The 21,443-nt window shown below is 33.6% G+C and overlaps 1 protein-coding gene across 1 annotated transcript; it reads right to left on the bottom strand.

Moving 5' to 3' along the window:
* Nucleotides 1-5,324: 5,324 nt before the first annotated feature.
* On the bottom strand, nt 5,325-21,133 carry Ggamma30A (guanine nucleotide-binding protein subunit gamma-e). Its single transcript, XM_069127476.1, has 3 exons — nt 21,005-21,133; nt 16,674-16,840; nt 5,325-7,915 (listed from the first exon to the last, which is right to left on the bottom strand). Exons 2-3 carry the CDS (start codon nt 16,784-16,786, stop codon nt 7,810-7,812), a joined length of 219 nt encoding a protein of 72 aa, XP_068983577.1. The 5' UTR covers nt 16,787-16,840; nt 21,005-21,133; the 3' UTR covers nt 5,325-7,809.
* Between the last annotated feature and the right edge of the window lie 310 nt (nt 21,134-21,443).

Here is a 21,443-nt window from a genome sequence, read left to right as displayed (position 1 = left end):
GCGTTTTCAGCCCGGTATTCAAAAGCCACACGAAAATTTTCGCAACAGGGGCAGACGATATCGTAGACGAACATTGTCCTCGGTAGCCGCGGCGACAATTAAAGCCACCTTTCATTTTGTGTACAGTAAGTGACTATGCGTGCTCTAAGTATACACACATATATCTACACACATGTATATACCTATAAACACACACAGTATAATGTGCGGAACGGTTTAGATTAGATATTGAAAGGAAATGTTTAACCCTATGCGATTGGCAGATTTTTCTGGTGGTACCGACTACTCGAAATGAGAGATATTTACATTGTGAAAACAAATTTTGAATACCGCGATATCCAACTTCAAAGGGTTAATATTCCATGAATGACTTAACTTGCGACTAATTGTGGTTTATCAGATTCTAGCAACTGTTATTTTTGCGATAGATCGGGAAAATATCTACCGTCATACGTATCAGTGTTTATCATAATAATTATTCGGTTGATATTAGATATAGATCAGTGTTGGATTGACAGGTAATTCTCGTTTATATTGGCAACGCATTGACGCTGACAACAGGGCTCAATCGGTTGCTCGGTAAATGGGAACGCGAGAGTGAAACGGCGATCCAGCGATCCACATCGGCCGACTAGAACAGCGTTTCCCAACCTATGCTACGTGAACCTTCCCTACGCTATTCAATCGAACACCACAAACGTAACTTATCCGTTCAAAGTCCTTTCCTTTTCCGACTTCCTTTTCGGGCATGAAAACGAGAGGCTGTCGTTCATATAATAATTTACTTGGAAGTTTGCCTAATTCGATTTTAGAATCGTTTCCTCCTCACATAAGAAAATTCGAAGTTACGTGATGGAATTGTGCGATATATTATGAAACGACGTTTACTAATTTCGTATTTTATTAATTAATACTTTTGATAACTTTCATTTAATAACTATCTGCATAAAGCTTCTAAACGACTTTGTTTCTTTATAGCAGTTTCAAACAATTGGAGTATCGAATTTTCTCTTCCCAAGTGACGAAATTAAAAAAAGTTGTTGCCAAAAAGATAAGAAAAGACTCCACCTGTTCGTTTGCTTATTATACTTTGAAACAAATCATTTCGATTAATTGAGTGTTCACTTGAATGCTTTCACTTTCTTCATTTACAAATGAAAACGGTTGCAATTAAGTCTCTGAAGGATAGGAATGTCTCTATTTCTAATATAGCGATTGATCTATCATGAAACTATTCGTAAATCAGATTCAACTGCGCAAATCAGATTCTTGCTTCTAGTAAGAAGTGGACCGTAGAATTTGCGAACCGGTTTTCTTGATTGTGGAAATATATACGAATGAATGACTCCTATAACTTTGAACTTTCTAGGACATGGATAAAGTTTAGGAAACCACCTAAAGATCTCTATCAACTTTTACCATCCCATGATTTTCACCTCTGTCAAAACTTCTCTTGCATATGGTTTGATTTACAACATAAATTATATCGTCACACGATTATATATGTATAATTTTGCATGGTATCGTGCTTGAATGAAATATTATGACACTGTACGTCACATATCTTCATTACTATAAATTTCGAGTAAAATCAACATTTTTTTCAAATAAAGATAAATATTCATACGATTAATGATTCCAAAAATAGACTGATAAATGAACTATACAATTTTTATAACTTTGGTTAACAACATCTCTCCGACTATTGTATTAGTAAACTATAATTATGTGGCTTTTAATCTTTGCAATCAGAAAATGCTTCATTAGTAAGAAATGGGTCGTAGAATTTGCGAACCAGTGTTCTTGGTTGTAGAAATATAGACGGAAGACTCGTATAATTTCGAACTTTCTAGGACATGGATAAAGTAAATTTGGGAAACCATCTAAAGATTTCTATTAATCGTTACCATCCCATAATTTTCACCTTTGCCAAACTACTTAATTGCACTAAGGGAAAAGATACGACACGTGTTAAGAATAGAATCGTACAAAAACGAACTTTAGTTTTTATCAGATTTAGAAAGAAAGGCGCGATTTAACTCAATCTCGATCAACTCATTGTCAAACTTCACGTTAAACGTTACTTTTTAATTCAACATTCCTCCGTGATGCAATACTCCGTAATCTGAAAAGACGCGTTGTTGCAACCAAGAAATATATACTTCCAGCATACCGAATGCAGGAACGCGCAGAGCGCAAACTTTTGCAGAGCGCATTCGTATAAAATCAGCAAACAGGCGATCAAGAAATAGCGACAGTTACAACAGAATTTCACTCGGTTCCACATTATCTTTATGTTAAATCTTGGAAAGGATACGCTACATATGCACACGCGACGCAGGCACATGCACATACGTCGTTTCTGTCAAATATTCTCATTATTGTAAGAAGAAACAGCTGGCGTACAAAATGCGAAAGAAATTGTTACCCGCTGTCATTCTCACTATTCAATTGACTGTTTTGAAAAGAGGTCTCGTATTTAGGACGAATTTTCACTGTCCTCGTCTTTTTCTTCAAATTCTTTTGTCGCCTCATTCGCTGAAACACGTTGAAAGCTTATATGGGAATATCCTTAATCAAAAGAAAACATAATACACCGTGTCCTCCACGAAAAGGAGCGGCTGCAACGAGAAGGTGATTGTTCAACCTAGATGTCATTTTTACCTGTCGCGTAAATGAAAAAGTACCTTTAATTAACCGGGCGTCTGAAGGTTTCCATATCGTTACTTCATCGATATACATATTAGACATTTATATCTATTTATATACTTAGTAGAAAATAACAATAAATACGAATATTTGAATTATTATGACATTGTTTGATATCTAAATATAATTACGTAGTTATATGTCGTGATGTAAGTTTGTCATTTCATAGGTAAATTAATTTCCAAAACTCAATTGCAACGTAAAAATAGACTTTTCTAGTGTTTCTTATTATAGTTAAGTTTAATATTTATACGTAAATTAACTGAAAGCGTTAAAAAATTGTGATTTCGATATCTGTTCTATAACAGAAATGTTATTTGTTACTGTAGAAGCTTTATAAAATAATATATCTGTAATATTCGAGATATGTTTTATCCGAATGACAATCGTTTAAATGTTCCATAATAATATCAAATAACATCCTTATATCGCAATGTGCATAATGAGAAAATATAGAAAGTCAGGCTCTTGAATTTATGCTTAACAGTTGATTGCCATGAAAATATTCTAACACGCGTTGCAAAATGGCATTACGGTGGAAATAGTATCAATCATCGATGTTAATCAATGATACAATAAGGTATACGATAAGCTTGCTTGGTACAATTCTATAGAAACTGACTGGGTAAAATCAAATTTTATCGCCATTGTCCTATGTTATTTATCAGACAATAAAAAATTAATTCGGTAAATGAATGCATTATTTTAAATATTATTCTGTATTATGATAATGAAGATATGCATATTTAGTAATTCATTTTCTTTTCTTACAAGGAAGTCATTACATGTTCCTTTTTGTTAGAAAGCATTGTAAGTAATCTTTTTGACATTTATAATTGACTGATACCCGGACTTTGTTATAACTTTTGAAAAATACTAGTTAATAAGGAACCTACACAAGATTGATGACATATACATACAATTAAGGAGATTCAAATCTAGAGATGGAGGCCGTTTAATTGGACTTTCCTACCACATTAACCTTTCACGAGAAATTTCCTTTAAATACGACCAAATTTACTATAAAGATGGAACATCGTTGCATATAAACTAGATGGACTATCACTAATTAAGGCAAAATATTCTAAGCATAGCGGTAAAATAACCGGTCCCATGAGTTAATTACACAGAATTTCTGGATGTTTAATCCTCAGCCAGGTGCATAAGTTTGATAAATATTTGGTAATAGATCATATACTAGAAACGTCTCAAAAAGCGTTAATTAAAGTTTGAAGATAAGATAATCGTTTGTTTTAATTATTTAAACCATTAAAACCGAGAAGTATTGTATGCGTATGTGTTTCATTCAAATGAGAGATAGAGTATTAGATCTGAAATTCGTTTCTCATTTGTAGAGATTTTAGTGAAGTTTCATGAATAATTCTTTAATTTTATGAATAAAAATGTATATTTTCATTACATTTATTTTTTCTTATGAATCCTACATATAATATGATGTAAAACGAACAATTTGACTTATTTTGAAGAATTTGAATGATTTTAAATTACGTCTCAACAAATACACCTACAAACTGGAATATCCGATATACTTTTATCATCTTTTACAATTTTCTAATAATTTAACATATTAATATAGCGATTTAATACACTTTGATGATATCAAGTGATTAATGATTCAACATTCAAAACAAATATCTTCTTCCTCAATTATCTATTAGCAGTTCATTAACAAAAATTAACGAAGAAATATTTTCAGGCTTAAATTACGTATCACAATGTTCCTTCTTCATATTCCAAGATAAGAAACTATGGTACCAATTAAAAAAGTACGTACACCGATAACAAACGAATCATAAAATATTTTATATTCGTTATCACTTATATTTCAATAGATATTAACCTTCGAACACATTTGCTAACAATAAATCTTTCTTTCCTCGTGCAAACGGATGGGCCACGTGATTTTTTCGTAACGTCTCCTACAAGTACAAACACGTAGAGAAATAATTATCGTGCATTCTCTAGGAAGAAATCTCCATCGGTTTTATTAATCACCCACATCGTCTAGAACGTTTCATGGAAGACGATATCGAAATAAAATACCGTGACCAAAGCATATCCTCGATAATTATTAATTGTTGGAAAGCCAAGCAGCTATCCATAAGGCTTCTCGCATGTAGTAAAAAGTGAAAGTAATTTTTCATTATGTTCCCCTTTTCATCCTTCACACGCGTTTTATTCGATGACACAACGATATAATTCGACATTGTACCCCAACAAAAATACAATCTCCTTTCTCGTTTTCTGCTTTTTTTCTTCATTCTCTTCTTCTCATCCATCATTTTTACAAATACGTAGCTACATTGTCGCAAACACATTTCTGAAATGCAACACCTCCTCCAAAAGGAATCTCGGCCTCGTTCGCCAGACGTTTCAGGGCTGAAGATAAGTTTTCCTGCGCGAGCGAGCTTAAGAGGTTTGCTTGGTAATCGACAGTGGAAACGGTTGTTGAACAATGAACGCCAGAATCGATACAGAATATCGTGGGCGAAGAATCACGGGCCACGTCAATGGCCGTTCAGCAGAATCGCATCTCCACGGTGTATTCTTCGGCAGTTTCTTGTGGTTTTGAACAACCCTCGAGAGAATTCGAGTTAGGCGTTTACGATACTTTATTTTTGTTTTATCTGTCTGTGGTACATACAGGATGGTCCCTGCAATGAAAATTGCTTTAATAACATTATAAATTCCGTTTACAAATTACAAAGGAAATTGGTACGAATTAATACTGTACACTGCACCGTGAAACGTGTTATTTTTAAGTTTTCTTTCTTATGATCTGTTTTAAGGTATAGACTTTATAATTATCCGTGTGTTTTGTTGTTAAGCATACATTTTGGCAGTCTTAGCTATGCAAAATTGTCATTTGTGGTACAATTAAATTGAAGGAAAAAGCAGTGGATTGTTTAAAGAAACAGTTATTCGATGATATACTTCATTCTTTTTAGGGAATTGAATTTAGAAATTACGGAGTATATCCGCAATCTTGTCTGATGTATTTATAAATATCGGTGTTGGTCTAATTTATTGGTGGAGAAGTTTCGAACTTTTTAAGCTTATCGCTGTTGTTTTCTCTTGTTTTCTAAAATTAGTGACGATTGAGATTAATTAAAATAGAACATCATATAAAAATGATTTTTAGATTAATGTACATACGATGTTAATGAAATATGTATTAGGAATAAGAGTCTGTGAAATTATTTGTTTAAATACGCAAGATATTTCATTCGCCATAAATTCTTGAATATCTGCTAAAAATATGGAAAAATGTTTAACAATGAAATCACGCGGGTTAGATGATGAAACACGTACAATAATATCAAAATTATCATTTTATGAAAATTGTTAAATGAGCAGATATCTTATTCCTTCGAGTCGTATAATTTTGCTTCAGAGACTTTTCACATCTTCATAAATGTCAAAAATATTCAAGATATTCACGAACAATGAAATACCTTGCATTTACCTAACGCTATACTTATTTGAAGCAACGACCGATCTACCACAGTGATTAAAATAAACACGAGTTTAATCAAATAACCAACGAATACGATTAAACTTTACGATGACCATTTCGGAAACATTGAATTAACTAACTTAATTAAAAGGTAGAAAACACTACCGTTCTTTTGCAAAACAAAAACGTTTCTATAAATTCTGAAGAAACGCTAGATTACGAAAGCACGCGACAGAAACTAATGCCCGATGTAAAGGAACAGGACGAAACAGCATACAATAATCTCCATTAAACGATGTGAATATATTATATTTTCGTAAGAAATTCGCAGAAATATGCATAGCGTATTAATCGTACGACATATGGTATAACGTGTGTACATATAATGACGTTAGATTACATTGTGTACTTAAGATAAATAATCCTTACACGATATAATGAACGATTCAAAAGAGTTTTCCGTGGTACTAGATTCGAATTGCACATGATGTGTATTACGACGCGTAACACGTGTCCGAGTCGAAACGGATTGGATCGAATCGAAACGAATTGAGTCGAATTGGAACTGATATTATTCAGAACTCATCCAAAACTCGGAACTCGAAACGACGACGAAGCGGAAGCGCGTACTCGTAGCGGAGCCCGTTTCAGAAGATCCGTTCGTTTCGCGCCGTTTCGCCCGCTCTCTCGTCTAGTCCTCTTAGATCGATTAAATTTTCACCGTGTCCGTACCTTTTCGTTCGTAGCCTTGCTTTTCTAAAATCCTCGGATAGATTAGATCGAGCTCACTCAGAGGGAATCCATTTATTCCGAGAGAAAGGGAGCGGCCCTTCGAAAAGAAGGAAACGAAGGATGAAGAGGCTGAAGAGGAGAGAGAGAGAGAGAAATAGAGAGCGATAGACGCACGAGGTGAAAGTTTAACCAATTAATATCGATACACGATACTTTTCGCGTCTCGGTTCGCCGTCGTGCGAATCGATCGAAACTTAGCCAGATCAAGGACCACGTCCTCAGAATAGCTCGAGTAGTCAATTCGAGAGCCGCGGAGATTAGAGAGACAAAGAAAGCCGGGCTGAAACGTGCCACTCGTTCGTTTGCATGCCAAACGGGAAAGTTACCGCGAACAGGTAACCGCGAGGAATTAGATTGTTGAATAATTTGCTCCGGCTACTTTGATTTCGCTTCGCGCCAGTCGTGCTCCTCCTTCCGAGACTTTGCTGCTTTCCTGGCACCTTCCTCTTCCAGGATTTCATCCAAATCGCTCCGCCAACGCCTAATTTCTCTTTCTCCTCTTGTCCTTCTTCTTTTGCTCATCGTAATTCCTTCCCATTCGTCATACGTCTTTCTTATCCTTTCTTTAACTCCTTTCTCTTCTTACTTTCTGTCTTTTTTTTAACGTTTTTCTTCTTTTACGTGTATGTATTCCTCGTCTTTCTGTTTTTTTTATTTTTTTATTTTAGTTTGTCTGCTTCGTTCTTTTGGTTTTATTATTCGTTTCGCTGGTTTAACTTGAAACGCGGCTAAAACGTTTTCCGCTTCTCCTGCTCGCTTCGGATGGTATTCGCTCAGATGCTTCCTCGCCTCTTCTCCTTCTCCTTCTCCCCTGCGGTTCTACGTCCTGATTACATGATTATGCATTTGCCTCTCTCGGCCCAGGGATTGTTCTTCTTGTCGGGCGCGTGTATCAGTGGGTCAGTCTTCTCGTTCTCTTCCACATACTCCCTCATCCTGGAAGCAAGCAGATCGTCTACTAGATCAAGTTTTCTTTTGATTCACTTGTGTTCGTTCGGTTATATTTTCGACTATCGCTGAAGGTGGAATCTCTTACGAGAACGTTGAATGGTTCTAGGAATCGAAAAAACGAAATATTTATTAATGATTGAATATACAAAATTAAAAACGCAAGAGCGTGAAATAATGAAGAAATATCAACAATTTGCAACCTTTAATGAAATGGTTTCGAATAAAAAGGCAAATTATGTTGAACTAAGCTAAAACACAGTTCAATACAGAAATTCTTGCGAAGAAGTAAGAAATTAAAAAGAATCGATTGGGAAAAGCTGCAGACAATTGTTTATACTAAAAGGTGTTACGATATATTATGCATTTAATGATGATATTTCTAACATTTTATGATTGTCGATTTAACTATCAATTACTTGTTAATTACGTACACGTTCAGTGACCAATGATATTCCCATATCACCATTACATAATTCTTACATTATCATTATGCAACAGTTACATTATCAATGCATATTGGTTACGACTCTACCTATTGATTGTATATCAATTTTAATAAATTTCGTTACGAATTATATCCTGAAAAATGACTAGTTTTGTAATTTCAATTTTAAAAGAAATTTCAATCAAAAGATTACATAAAACATTAATTCGAATATCTCATTCGAAATATATTTGATCTAATAAGTATTTTAAATATGACCGATATTTTCAGGAAAGAACGAAATCCAAATGAATTTCCAGGTGCCTGAGGAGACAAGTTGACGAGATATAATACAGGATCGTTGTAAACGTAACAAGGTTGCAAGCGATGCAAGGAAAAGTGCAGCGAGGAACGAATAGTTGGTCGTTTCGCCGAGAAGGCTCGGTGAAAGGGACTCGCGGCCAGTCTGGCCGATTTTGCGTTCAAGGAGAATTCTGTGTTCCGAAGGTTCGCGACTGCTCAATCGCGATCGACCAATTTTTCCGATTTTCTCGCTATATACCTCTAGATAAAGCAACTTCAACAAAATCTAATTCATTCTTACAACTATACTTTATGACGTCGGTCTAATCAATTCGCCTTAAAATAAAAAGAATCAGAGAAACATTAAGGCTTTGCAAAAAGTTAAAAAGTATTGTAGTAGGTAGGTATCTAGAACTTGTAGTGTAAAACAATCTAAACTTATTCTTATAGGTGTGTTATAAATATTGGTTTAGAAATTATTTATTGCAAATTATTTTTTAAATTTGTCTTTATTGAGAATTTATCCATCGCAACGATATCTTAAAAATTTTTCTTAACTTTCTGATAATGCCTTTTGCAATAATTTCAGATTTCTTGATTAAAATGAATTTATAACACTTTCTATTGCGCTCTGTTGTTTGCACTGATCTCCAGATATCCAACGTTATCTTGAATCTATCTGATCGCAAAGAATAAGTTGAAAGGATACGGCACGAATTCTTCAGCTATGTCGTTGAATAAAGCAGGTCGTCCTATGTCTAGATGCAATCGCAACTATAATTCCAGCACGATTTTTTCAAGTTGATGAGCTACAGGGGGAAAGATTTGAATTATGTATCTGGTATCGAGAAACAGTAGGGATTATGTAATGGTAATGGAACTATTTTAGTTGAACAGGCAGGACATTGTACAGGATTTATTCAGAATTATGAAAAAATTAATCTTAGTACTAGGTACCATTCTTTTAAAAAAATATCCAAAAGTATCGCACGTGTTCTAAAACACAGCAATGGTCAATAATATAATTAATTAACGGTAGTAAATAATTTTTGTACACATAGTAGTTTCTACTTTAATTTACTTAACTCTGTGGTATGCTTATTATTATTTTTAGTATTATATGTGGTATGCTGTGTATATTAAAACATTCAAGCAAAGCTGTTAATGAATCGGTTGTATTAGTCGGTAGTATCAGTAAATCAGTAATAGTTATAATAATAAGAATCTCCTGTTCCAGTTAACCCGCAGCTTAGCGGAAAATGCGAGAAAATTATAAGCTTTCACTTATCGCTCTTTATTAGAAACGAATGTGGGTTAATGACCTGTTACTACTTACACAAGTAACTTTTCAATGCTTGTTTTAGAAAACTGTTTTATGTTAAAATGTTATAATCGTATTATTCAAGATTATTAAAAAATTGTCCAATTATATTAATTTTGTCAATTGCTTCCTAAGATAGGTGAATGAGATGAATGAATTATTATTATTTTCTATTTATTAAGATCTAAATATCTTACCAAGCACGTCATTCTATTACACTTAAAGGACCCCCGTTCATTATGATAGAAAATAATTTCTACAACTTTCACAACATAGTTTCTAGACTTCCACATGTATCCAAACCCTATAATATAAACTATATTATCAACTTCAATGTATCAAGTTTGGAGACATTAAATTCTATGTAAAAGCTCGTTTAACTCTCAGGCAGCAAAGACTGGGTCAATACTGACTCACGTAGATATTTCATGTTTATTAGGTACTTTCTATATTACATTTACGTATTCTGTTCTATTAAACTGTTAGGTTGAGTAATACATTCATTCACGTTTACTTAAAAGAACGTCGAACGTTATTCGTATAAAATCTACCTAATTAAAGAGTAACTTTTTCATTCTATTTCTTTATTTTATACCTCTTATGAAAAAAAATTCAAATACGCTCCTTTTCACATTCTTTAAGTAGTTTTTATATTTTTTAAAAATAGACTAGTATTAATAATTTATTTAATTTTCAGCCTCATAGCCTAGGAAATGTGAACTTTGTTTACATAGTCTTCTACTCAACACACATACCCGTACAATTATTCACTCGTCTTCCTCATCCTTCCATAACTCCATTCATAACATTTATCTACCTAACTCTATTCAGATGACTCTATTTCGAACGCTTACTCCTTACTCTAGCCTCTGCTATTCGCTTTAGAACTATCCTAATCCCTCCATTTATCCTCAACTTCATTGCATCTACTTTTCTTTTCTCCCGCCCTCGTCCTTTTCCTTCCTCATTCCTACAATACTGCTCCTTTCCACCATTCCACCACGCGTTACTCCCTTCTATCGTATAGAACTTTTTCCACGCTTAAATTTACTGTTTGCACACCTGTATAGTTCTCTGCTAAGTATTTTATCGTTATATATATTCCTTCTGTATATCCTACACAGCGTGTCCTGCTCCTTTCTCCAATACCTATTTCCTTCTTCCACATTTTCACATCTTGCTCTTACCATAAGGTTCTAGCTTCCCCTTGTACCAACCTCCATAAAGTGAGATGCTCACCACCGTATAAATACCTGTACAATATATGATACCTAGAGTTTCTTATTTTACTGTACTGCGACTGTTTTTGGTTCAGTATCTCTCAGCAAAAAAGGAAGAATAAATGCTTGTTTACAATGCATCTTACAATAGCAAATAGCAAATTAGAATTCGAAATAATTAGAGTGTTAATTTCTTTTTGAAGTTTATTATTTTCTCAATCAATCAGAACTTCATTATATCGACAAAAGTGGTGGGTGTTAAATCCAGGCCATTAGTGTTTATAGTTGACTACATTGTCCACGTAAATTGCCTATAGTAAGTCACTGTATGAAATTTTAATAGCAACTATGATATACAATATAAGTATTCCTACTAGATAAAGCTAATACACGATACAAAACCAACTTTTCCTATGTACCACAAGAGCAAAGTTTCACAAGTATAATGCTTCGCGAAAGTATCCGGAATGTTTGCCATAGAAAAGTTTTACGAACACAGTCAGCTTTCTATATTGTACATTAACTTTTTACTAAATACATGTTAATAGTAAGTACCTTGTAATTTCTACATCAATTTTCAGATTCGTTTCAAATTTCACAAATAATCACACGTCACACAGTCGTATCACAGTCGTATCTCGCTACAGTATAAATGAAATTTGTGAAGACGTTTAATGTAATACACATAATACAGTGGCTACAAAAAGTACGCCACTCTGTTTATTATAGGAATTATATACTGATTAATTACCTCCAAATATATTAAATTTCTATAAAAATTTCGTAGGACCTCATGAAAAATCATTTTATTAGAAACTAAGGATACTTGTAAAGACTTTTTGTATATACCGTGAGTACGTAAAAATTTGCTATGGTAAGCGTTCGAATAGTTTTATGAGTCGCTGTATACAATATACGTTGTATGTAGTTGGCACGGAAAATACTGTTCCTTCCAAGGAATTTCAAAGCGCGCGAAGGGAAAAAGCGCACCACGTTTGAAAGAGGAGAATGTCCGGCGTTAAGTGCAAGACGGTGAGCGAGAGATTAGCTCGATCGGTAAGAGAGGAAGAAAAAATGGGAGGTACCTTTCACTCGGGCACTCTCCGAGCAGCAGACCGCGGAAACTTTTTGCTTTCGCGTACGATTCCCCTCGAAAACCGCAACGAGCAACGTCGTTGCTCGAATGCGGTTCCGCGTTCGTTCCGCAACGCTGTGCAACTTCCCATATGTTATCGAACACTGAACGTGTGTCTCATTAGGTGCGCGTCGCCATTACAGCCTCTAGACCTCAGAGGAATATTGGGCTAATTGTGTGTGTCCACTCAAACGAACCAAGATCGATATATAAGCAAGATTATCCTTATTTACTTATTTGTCGATTTGCTTGAGATCTTTTTAATTAAAATAGCTGTCTATGTTATTGTACTAGAGTGTAACATATCCGATTGGTGATGTAATATGGTTTTTTCGATCCTTTACCGACTGTACAATCATTAATGTTACATACATCGTAGAAGTTACACGTCAGCAGCCGTTTAGGTAAAAATTTATTGTCATTAAAAAGAATCATTGGCAAATTTTAAACATATAAAGAAATAAAGAATATTTTCTACTAGCTGCTGCTACTGGCAAGGCAAAGATATAACGCAAGATTGTGGGTATTGTGCAATAGGTGGTAGACTACGGATTTTGATATATTTATGGGAAATTTGAGGATGCAAAGGTACACAGAATACACATAATACGGATATTGTATAGAACACGCTGCGCTTAAGCTCCGTTCTTCGTAACTGTGCCCATAAAGATGTAAATTTGCATAAATATCTGCTAGTAGTAAATATAAAAGCAGAATGAATTTATAATACAGTCCAGTATGTATCCATTCAGTTGTAACATACACGTAAAACGTCCTCTCTCTTTAATAAAATTTTTCCAATCCGAGGTAGTCTCCTTCAACTAACATAATATAAGAATCAGAAGATCAACAAAGATGGATCTACATATCACATTTTCTCCTATGGTTTTCGCATCTTCTAACATCTTCGTTCATGACGTGGGACTATCCGAAAATTACGCCTTTCTATCATATTAAGGAAGATAGTTAACATATAAAACTCCTACAACTTTGATACAATTAATTCGTTTGTATGAACCAGCTGGTATGTAAGTACGTACAGTGCGAGCGTCTAAAAGTGATCAGTCTACGAATATGCGATTAACAGATACTCCACGTCCAAGGAGATCCTGTCCCAACGTGTAATATGGGAACGTCGGTGTAATTTAACCTTGACTGTCGATTACTAGCAGCATGTTGCGGCACACCGCGCCACGCCACACCGATTACGTCGTCATCTACACTATCTATACGTCTCGCGTTTCTCGATTCGTCTAGGAAGCGGCTTCTATGATCACTTTGTCCGAACGATTTTTATACGACACCACGACGATTGTTTCGTTCGAGTCGGTTCAACATGACTCGATCAATACTGCGTCGTTCGATTTGTTTTTTTAACCACCGTCTGAGTTGCTACTTTATTGCAATATAATATCTCAAGCATCATGAACAACCCAGAGGTTACAATAAAAACCAATACATGGAAGAAGCAAATAAATAGAAAAACTGTATTTTTTTTTTTTTTTAAGCAAATGTAAATTATATGAACAGCTTTTGTTCTCGAGTATAGAAGAAGTAAATATACGGTTCTTCTAAATATAAGCAATCGAGAATTTCTTACATATTTACAAAGAATTCGGTAATTGTGAGAAGAGTAAGTGAGAAGAGACTTTATTTTTCCAAGAAAAATCAATGTAACGGTGTTTCATCAGAAAATCGTAAAATAAATAGATTTGATACCTTGTCTTTTAAATAATTACGAAATTGTTAATTACCTCTTTATGACGATATTGTTTTATTTTTTAGAGCTAATTGCATTTGTTTTGAAAACTTATAAATCTTTATAATTTGGAATGGATAACTATACATGCAAGACAGCACTAATAGGTACTAATTCAGCGTCGAGATAAAGAAACACGATAGTTCGAGAAGTAACTAATTAAGAAAAGTCTTAGGATCAAATGACAGTATGTAATCTATGAACGAAGGATTCTAGACGTTTGATATTAAACTATAAAGTATTAATCTGTTACAAGAATGAATTTCCAAAATGAAGAGAGTTGATTAAGGATCAAGTACTCATAGCAGCTGAAGGATTCTGAATTCATTACACTAGAATTACTAATATTGATTTGACCTAATATCCTAGTATAATGTAAAATAATATTAAAAATAGTATTCGTCGATAATCGCCTACCTTTTTTGTGCAAATTTGGAATTCTAAGATTAATTAGCGCAGAAAATGACAAATCAACGCATGGAATAATATTCAAAATTCCTTTCTTATCTCAGCTTAATTTTATACAGATAACATTTTCCATTCTAAAATTATAAATTCGTCAAAATACAAATATTCTTTCCACACAAGCACTATAACTTATTTATCCAATTTACTTTCCATTTTTCATTAGATATATATTACTAACTTTCAACCTGTTGATCGTTAAATCAATTTTCCTGACACCTAACGACTCGACAGATACGCCCAAGTAATCTGACAAAAGCAAGTTGACGAACAAACAAAAAAAATTATAAAATAATTAGGAAGAGCATTCATATTCTCGGTAGTTTCAATGATAATGTCGATACGAAAGATTCCAAGCTTTTGTGTTTACTATTGCAAGGTTTTCTGCTGCAAAAGTCTTCGTAATCGTTTTCTTGACCATTCAAGTTCTTTTGATTAATTATCAAAGTCAGTAAAATACCAACAAAATTGTCCGTCTCGTCCAGCTTCTAAAGTTTTTCGAGGACTTTGGAATACGCCATATGAATTTTAAGAAGGAAACAGTTTTTACATGCAAACAAGCATGAATTCGAATAAACGAATAAGAATGTGAAAGAAGCTCGATAAAAAGATTCGAAGTATTTAAAACAATTTGTTATAAATGATATATAGATACTATGACATATTAAAATAATAGTAAATTGAACAAATATGATTAAAACGATTACAATGCCATGTTAATAATTTCTTGTGATAACTATGGTAATTTTTCCTAAATAGTATGAATAATCATTATTTTCCTTTTGTACTATGAATACCTTTTTTAAATATTGGAGACAAACGAGAAAAAGAATTGAAAGAAAGAGGATCTCGAATCAATTACAAAGCTACTAGGAATATATATATTGTAAAACCTATTGTATTGTATATAATTAGTAGATTTTCGAATGTCTGAACTGAATTTTACAAGATCAGAAAATAAAAATGATTTGCTCCCCACAATCTTCATCACACTGTTTATGTATTACACGATGTATGTATGTATTATGAATACCTTCGTAGCTAAAAATAACTTCGAAAGAAATGTTAAATATAACACAAAATCACTTGGGTCATTTGAATGGAACATTGTTTACCGGATGCTGTTCTAGATTAATCAGTCTTAAATTTAAATTAAAAATAATTTCAGTCATACAGTTTCCTTAAATATCGTGTCACGTCATTATATATCATATGTTTACTAATTTACTAAGTTACTAAATAATACTGTGATAGAGCCATTTGAAGTACAACTAATCTTCCAAAGAATATCATAAAATACATATCAAATGCAAATAGGAATGTGGTTTTGACTATTGAAACTTCTCCATTAATATTGTGTGCAATTTTTAGAAAATCCTCATACGATTCACTTTTCCCAGTGTAAAATGTTTCTGTATCTTTTAGTACATTATTTATTTAAAAAGTTCGGTATGTTTACTAAATTGTAGCCTGCATAATGGTACAAAGATGTTACTCTGCGCGTCTTGTATAAAAATGTTGTCTAAATCCTGAATCCTTTTTAACTTCATCTATGCAACCTATCAAAAAATAATGAATCATTTCACAGGATATTCTTTCTATGATACCCATAAGATAAAGAAAATACAAGATGAACTATTCAGCCTAGAAAATGCGGCATAATAAGTAAACAAGGAATAATCAAATACATAAAAAATTCGTTGAAAGGATGGAACAGTCCATCGGGCAAATTGAACAAAAAAATTCAATCTATTACTCGAGCAACGATAAAACAAGAAATGAGGTGAAACAGGACAGCTACTTATACTGACCAATAAATTTTTACGATAACAAAGATAGATAGGAAACAACATCATGCGTTAATCGGTGTATCAAACGAAACAAGAAGCAAAATGAAAAGACGCAAATGAAATTTCAAGAATAATTGACGAATATAGGATGAGATAGATGGGGTTGTTGGACGCGTAACACGAAACTTTCCGTGGACCATCCTCGTCGTATCATTGTCTACTAAATAAGGTGAAACAATAGAACCGTAAAAAGGAAGCGGAAATAAGAAAAAATTGGAGAAACAACCGACGAAGGTGGGGCGAAAAAGAGGGGTTAATGGACTTACGCGACAATACTCTTCGAAAGGGGCCACCGTTCCATATCAGCTTGGTACTTCATGTTCTCGATCTGCTTCTTCAATGCGTCCTTGTCCATGTTAGCTAGTACACTGGGATCCATGGTTATAGCCGCGCCTCCCTTTTGCCAGATAAGAACCGAATAGCGCTTGCGCCTCTACGAAAAATCAATAGAACCGACTATGTATGGGGACTCCTGTTATTGGAACACCAAACCTACGTCACACACTGGCAACAGGAAATTCGATTCTGCGAGGAAAAGTGCACGAACTTTTCCCTCGTTGCGACCTCCGCGAGATGACAATGGATCTTATTCTGTTCCTCGTACACACGTGATATTCGAGCCGTGCGTGATACGGATCGAAGCGTTATATAGTTATTTAGTCATTATTTCACTAATCGTTACCTTATAGATCATTATACCGAAGACACTTGATACTTTGATGCCGTAGGATTCAAGGACATGATCTTGGATTTCTTGCAACTGCGTAAACAAATGGTTTGCCATAGGTTTGGGTAATTGGTACAACGTCGCTTATAAAAGAGAAGATGGTTTTTTTTCATATAGATTTGTGTTTTTATGTATCTTGCTCTAGGTAAAGGGATGCTATCACTACAGTTGGGGAATTATAAATTATTCAATAATAATTACTTTTTACTGAGTACTTACAGAATGTCCCATAAAGAGTGGTACAATAAATAGCAGGGCGATATCTAAAAACGAATAAAATGTGTAGAATAAAGAATAAAAAATTGAACTATTAAATCTTCGCGAATGATGATCTTTCAATTACTAATACCTACAAGAACCTAAAAAAATAATAATTATTTTTTTCTCAATACTTGTTTTTCCATTCGTTGATGAGCTGTTTTTAAGTACTTTCAATCAAGAACCCTTTGACGCTTCCAACGGAAGCAACGAAGCTTGAATCTTAACGAGGAACACATGGAACAAGCACAATGCGCGTACCCATAATAAATTTCTAATGCTCTCTTCTCTTTTTACGGTTTGCACACTTATTCTTCTCTACCGGTAATGACCATTAGGCAGAGAAAAACCATAAATGAATTAAATTTGAACGTTCGAACGATAAAGTGAAAATACTCCTGAAAATATTTATTGCTTTAAGCAAAAATTAATTCCGATATTTCTTTACCTTCAAAAATATTAATACGAACTATAACACCGTCAGATTTGAAAAATAAACACTGAATGGAACAGTCTGTTCATGAAAAAGTTGATTCGTTGCTTTACTTACGCACCGATCAAAATTACTGTATCATGTATCGTAATTATCGAATTCATGGATACATTCCACATAAAATAACTACTATGGCTTCGTTCTTCGACGTTTCATAATTTGCCCTTTCAAGTTTAAATTGTCTATGTTACCTTAAGTCTTATATTATCCTAAATGTTAAAATACTCTATTTCCCTTTTCATATACTATGTACAAAGTATCCGAAAAGGTCGGGACAAAACTCATACTATATGTTAATGAGGTCAAGTAGATAAAAAAAGTTCATATAAACTTACATCCGAAAATGCTTTATTGAAGAGTTATAAGCGTTCAAAAATTTGTATTAATTATTTTAACAGTTACAGTAAATGAAGAATCAAAATGTCCTACTTCTGCAGAAATGCAGAATCCCAATCGTCGAACTAATAATTGTTGAACTTTTTCGAATATTCCTGCTGTTGTAGAAATATGGAATACTAAATGCATTCGATGCGTGCTAATTGCGATTCTGTATAACGAGTCTTAAGAGTAACCTCCTGAAAATCTTTGAACACTTATAACTCTTCGATAAAGCATTTTCAGGTATAAGTTTATATGAATCTTTCTGTTTTGTCCCAATCTTTTCAGTCATCTTGTATGTAACAGCTACTTTTAGTAAAAACCATTATTTCATGGTACTTGGAAGAATTGCATCTGTAATATTCTTTTTCGAAAGAGAAACAAAATCATTAAATAAATTCATTGTTTTATTCTAAATAATGTTAGACGCAAATGTACGAACACTACAATGTACGCTTAGAGGATAATTCCATTTGTGTTTCTGTTGATTGTACGAACTGTACTGACTATGTACTTTATTTGTCATAAAATCTTCCAAGAAATTACTTTCACAATGTCAAGCCAGAACATGCTCGCAAACAGGCTTGAAATAATTAAAAGACATTTAAGTCCATCGTATGCATGTTCACGTAACATTGTACAAGTAGAAGTAACAAAATTTCCTAATTATATTTAAATGAATTTACTTGGAAGAGAAACTAACTCAAAATATACGAAATTTAATTAATTGCGAACAAAATTAAGTTATCAAACTGCTATTAATTAAAAATAAAATCGCAATAATGTCACCTTTAATAGAAATTTAGGCGATCATATATGCTAGAGCTATCTCATTTTGGCACAACTTCTTGAAGTTTTAAAAATAAAACAAAGTACTACATTGATTCTAGAATTTACGATATTTCGAGTTTCAGTATCTTATTAGTTACTAAAACTACATATATCTAAAATGTTAGCTATTACCCTAACACGTCTTCATATTTTTACGGAAAAATTATTCACAAATAATATATACGTGTATTAACTACAACCCACTCCTAAATTAGAAAGATCGAATTAAACAATATTCATGAATGGATGATTATATTTCATATTATAAAAAGTTACCACAATTAAAAATAAAGATTTCTACTGCTCAAGGCTACTCCTCCTCGCACGCCAAAAATAATCTCCATTTTAGCGATCCTATCATACGAGTTGATTTTTGTCACATCTATACTATAAATATCGGTGCGAGTGTCTCTATTGCTATTTATTTCCTCCCATATTTTAAGTTACGATAATAATCATAGTTTACATTTCATTCTACTTTTCTATTTACTGTGAAATACCCTGCATATAATTTCTAATTACTATCAAATAAACAGTAACCATATTTACGACCTATTTTTTCATGGAGAATCAGTTTTCTACTGGCATTGTACTTATTTGGTAATCTATATTACCACACATATGCATTATGCATGCATATGTACGCACGTATACGAATTACGACATGTAGCAAACAAAATTTCAAAATCGATTCTCTCCAGTAAAAAGTCTGATACAACAAACAAATTTCGCACGTGTTTCTTTATACTTCATAGAAATCTTTTATACTATAGAATTTATATCTTTTTAAATAAATTCAAACTATACATATAGAGTATGCTCCAAAATATGGTAGTACTATCGAGCAGAGATAATAAATCAGAAATAAAAAACACAATTTTTAAAAACAACTAAGGTTTCGTTTTCGAGAAAATTAATTTTGAAAATGTATCGAGTAGAGTATATGTCTAGATAATGACTTGATGAACCATTTAGATTGATGAAACATTTTGTCTTATTCAATATTTTTGTTAGCTTACGTTGATAAGATAATAGATTGTAAAGAAAGAATGTAAACCAAGATTCATCACGTCATTACTTATGAGTTAAACGCACGTATAGTTGTTACATTTTCAAAATCTCCAAGTCAGTCTCCTTGAAAACGAAGCTTTATATACAAAAATCTTATTCTTCTTATGCTTTTTATTCTTTTCTATGGAGAATCACATCCTGCTTTTCGTGGGACATCCTGTATAAATTACACAGTAATTCATTTAAAATATGTTGTATGCACCATATCCAATTTTAAGTGCAGGAAACAAACATTCAATGTTCCTCCAACATAAACGCTCGTACAATTTACAACTTTCCCCAGAATCGTGATTTTCATCTTTATAATACGATATTACACATTTTATCTAGTTTGACATATTATTTGATTAGTGATCAGTGATCAAACATGTTATTTCCAACGAATGAAGTCTTTATCAGGCGTAAAAATTACAGACGTTTGCGGTCTACGACTAATATAACGTATCCACGGAGAAAAACTTCGCAGCTCGAGAGAACAAAATCTGCTATAACCATTTGCCTCGACGTTCACTTCAGTCTCGAGAAATGTCTCTTAAAATGCAAGGCACGTATGTATAGCCAACCTACGCTAAAACTAAGACCAATGGTATCTGAAAAATCAGCACTGCAAAATGCAGTGGAAATTTTTCGTACACCATTTTGAAATAGCTTGGCGCACCAGCACCAACGTAATTGATACAGATAGATGCAAATATGAACAAATGCCGAGCGAAAATTCGGCGAAATAATTATTATCGGCGTATCTAGATTCGTTGTTTCGAAATCGTCCGCTCGCAGAATCGAATCGGTGTTTTCTCTTGACGATATTTTCGAGAGGTATTCTCGATACTGGCACTTACCCAGTAAACAGAATTTCGGTGACGAGAAGAAGTCACGTGCCACAGGAAGTCCGTCCGATAGTCGTGGTCGAATATTAGAGAGTAGCACTCACCTTGCCGGAGGTCGGAGAAGTTCTGAGATGCGCTGACTCTTGGCAGGTTTCTCGATTCGCTTACGGAAGCCTCAACAAAACTCGCCAATCTAATTTGCTGGTAATTTACGTGCCGATATTTTCAATCATTGTTGTCATAAGAATATTCCTCGATGAATGTTCCGTCCGCTTATAATCCGTAATGAATAAACTGACCGTGTTAACCTTCCTGCCGACCTGGATGGATCTTGATTCCGTTACAGGCCTCCTATGGTACCGATGAAAGTAAGCTTTCTGTGAAAAAGAAATAATGTTCATTGTTTCTAAAAGTACAATATATCGTTGTTATATATGGATATTCATAAGGA

The sequence above is a fragment of the Bombus flavifrons genome, chromosome 14 (assembly GCF_040668555.2).
Source record: "Bombus flavifrons isolate JBK064 chromosome 14, iyBomFlav1_principal, whole genome shotgun sequence".
Taxonomy (NCBI): domain Eukaryota; kingdom Metazoa; phylum Arthropoda; class Insecta; order Hymenoptera; family Apidae; genus Bombus; species Bombus flavifrons.
This window is presented reverse-complemented; position numbering and strand designations above follow the sequence as displayed.

What these genes read in the sequence shown, in the direction of transcription:
- Ggamma30A (XM_069127476.1), bottom strand. Translation starts at nt 16,786, where the DNA reads ATGGATCCCAGTGTACTAGCTAACATGGACAAGGACGCATTGAAGAAG. An exon ending in CTTTCGAAGAGTATTGTCGC is followed by an intron (nt 7,916 to 16,673) that starts GTAAGTCCATTA and finishes GCTTGCTTCCAG; the next exon opens with GATGAGGGAGTATGTGGAAG.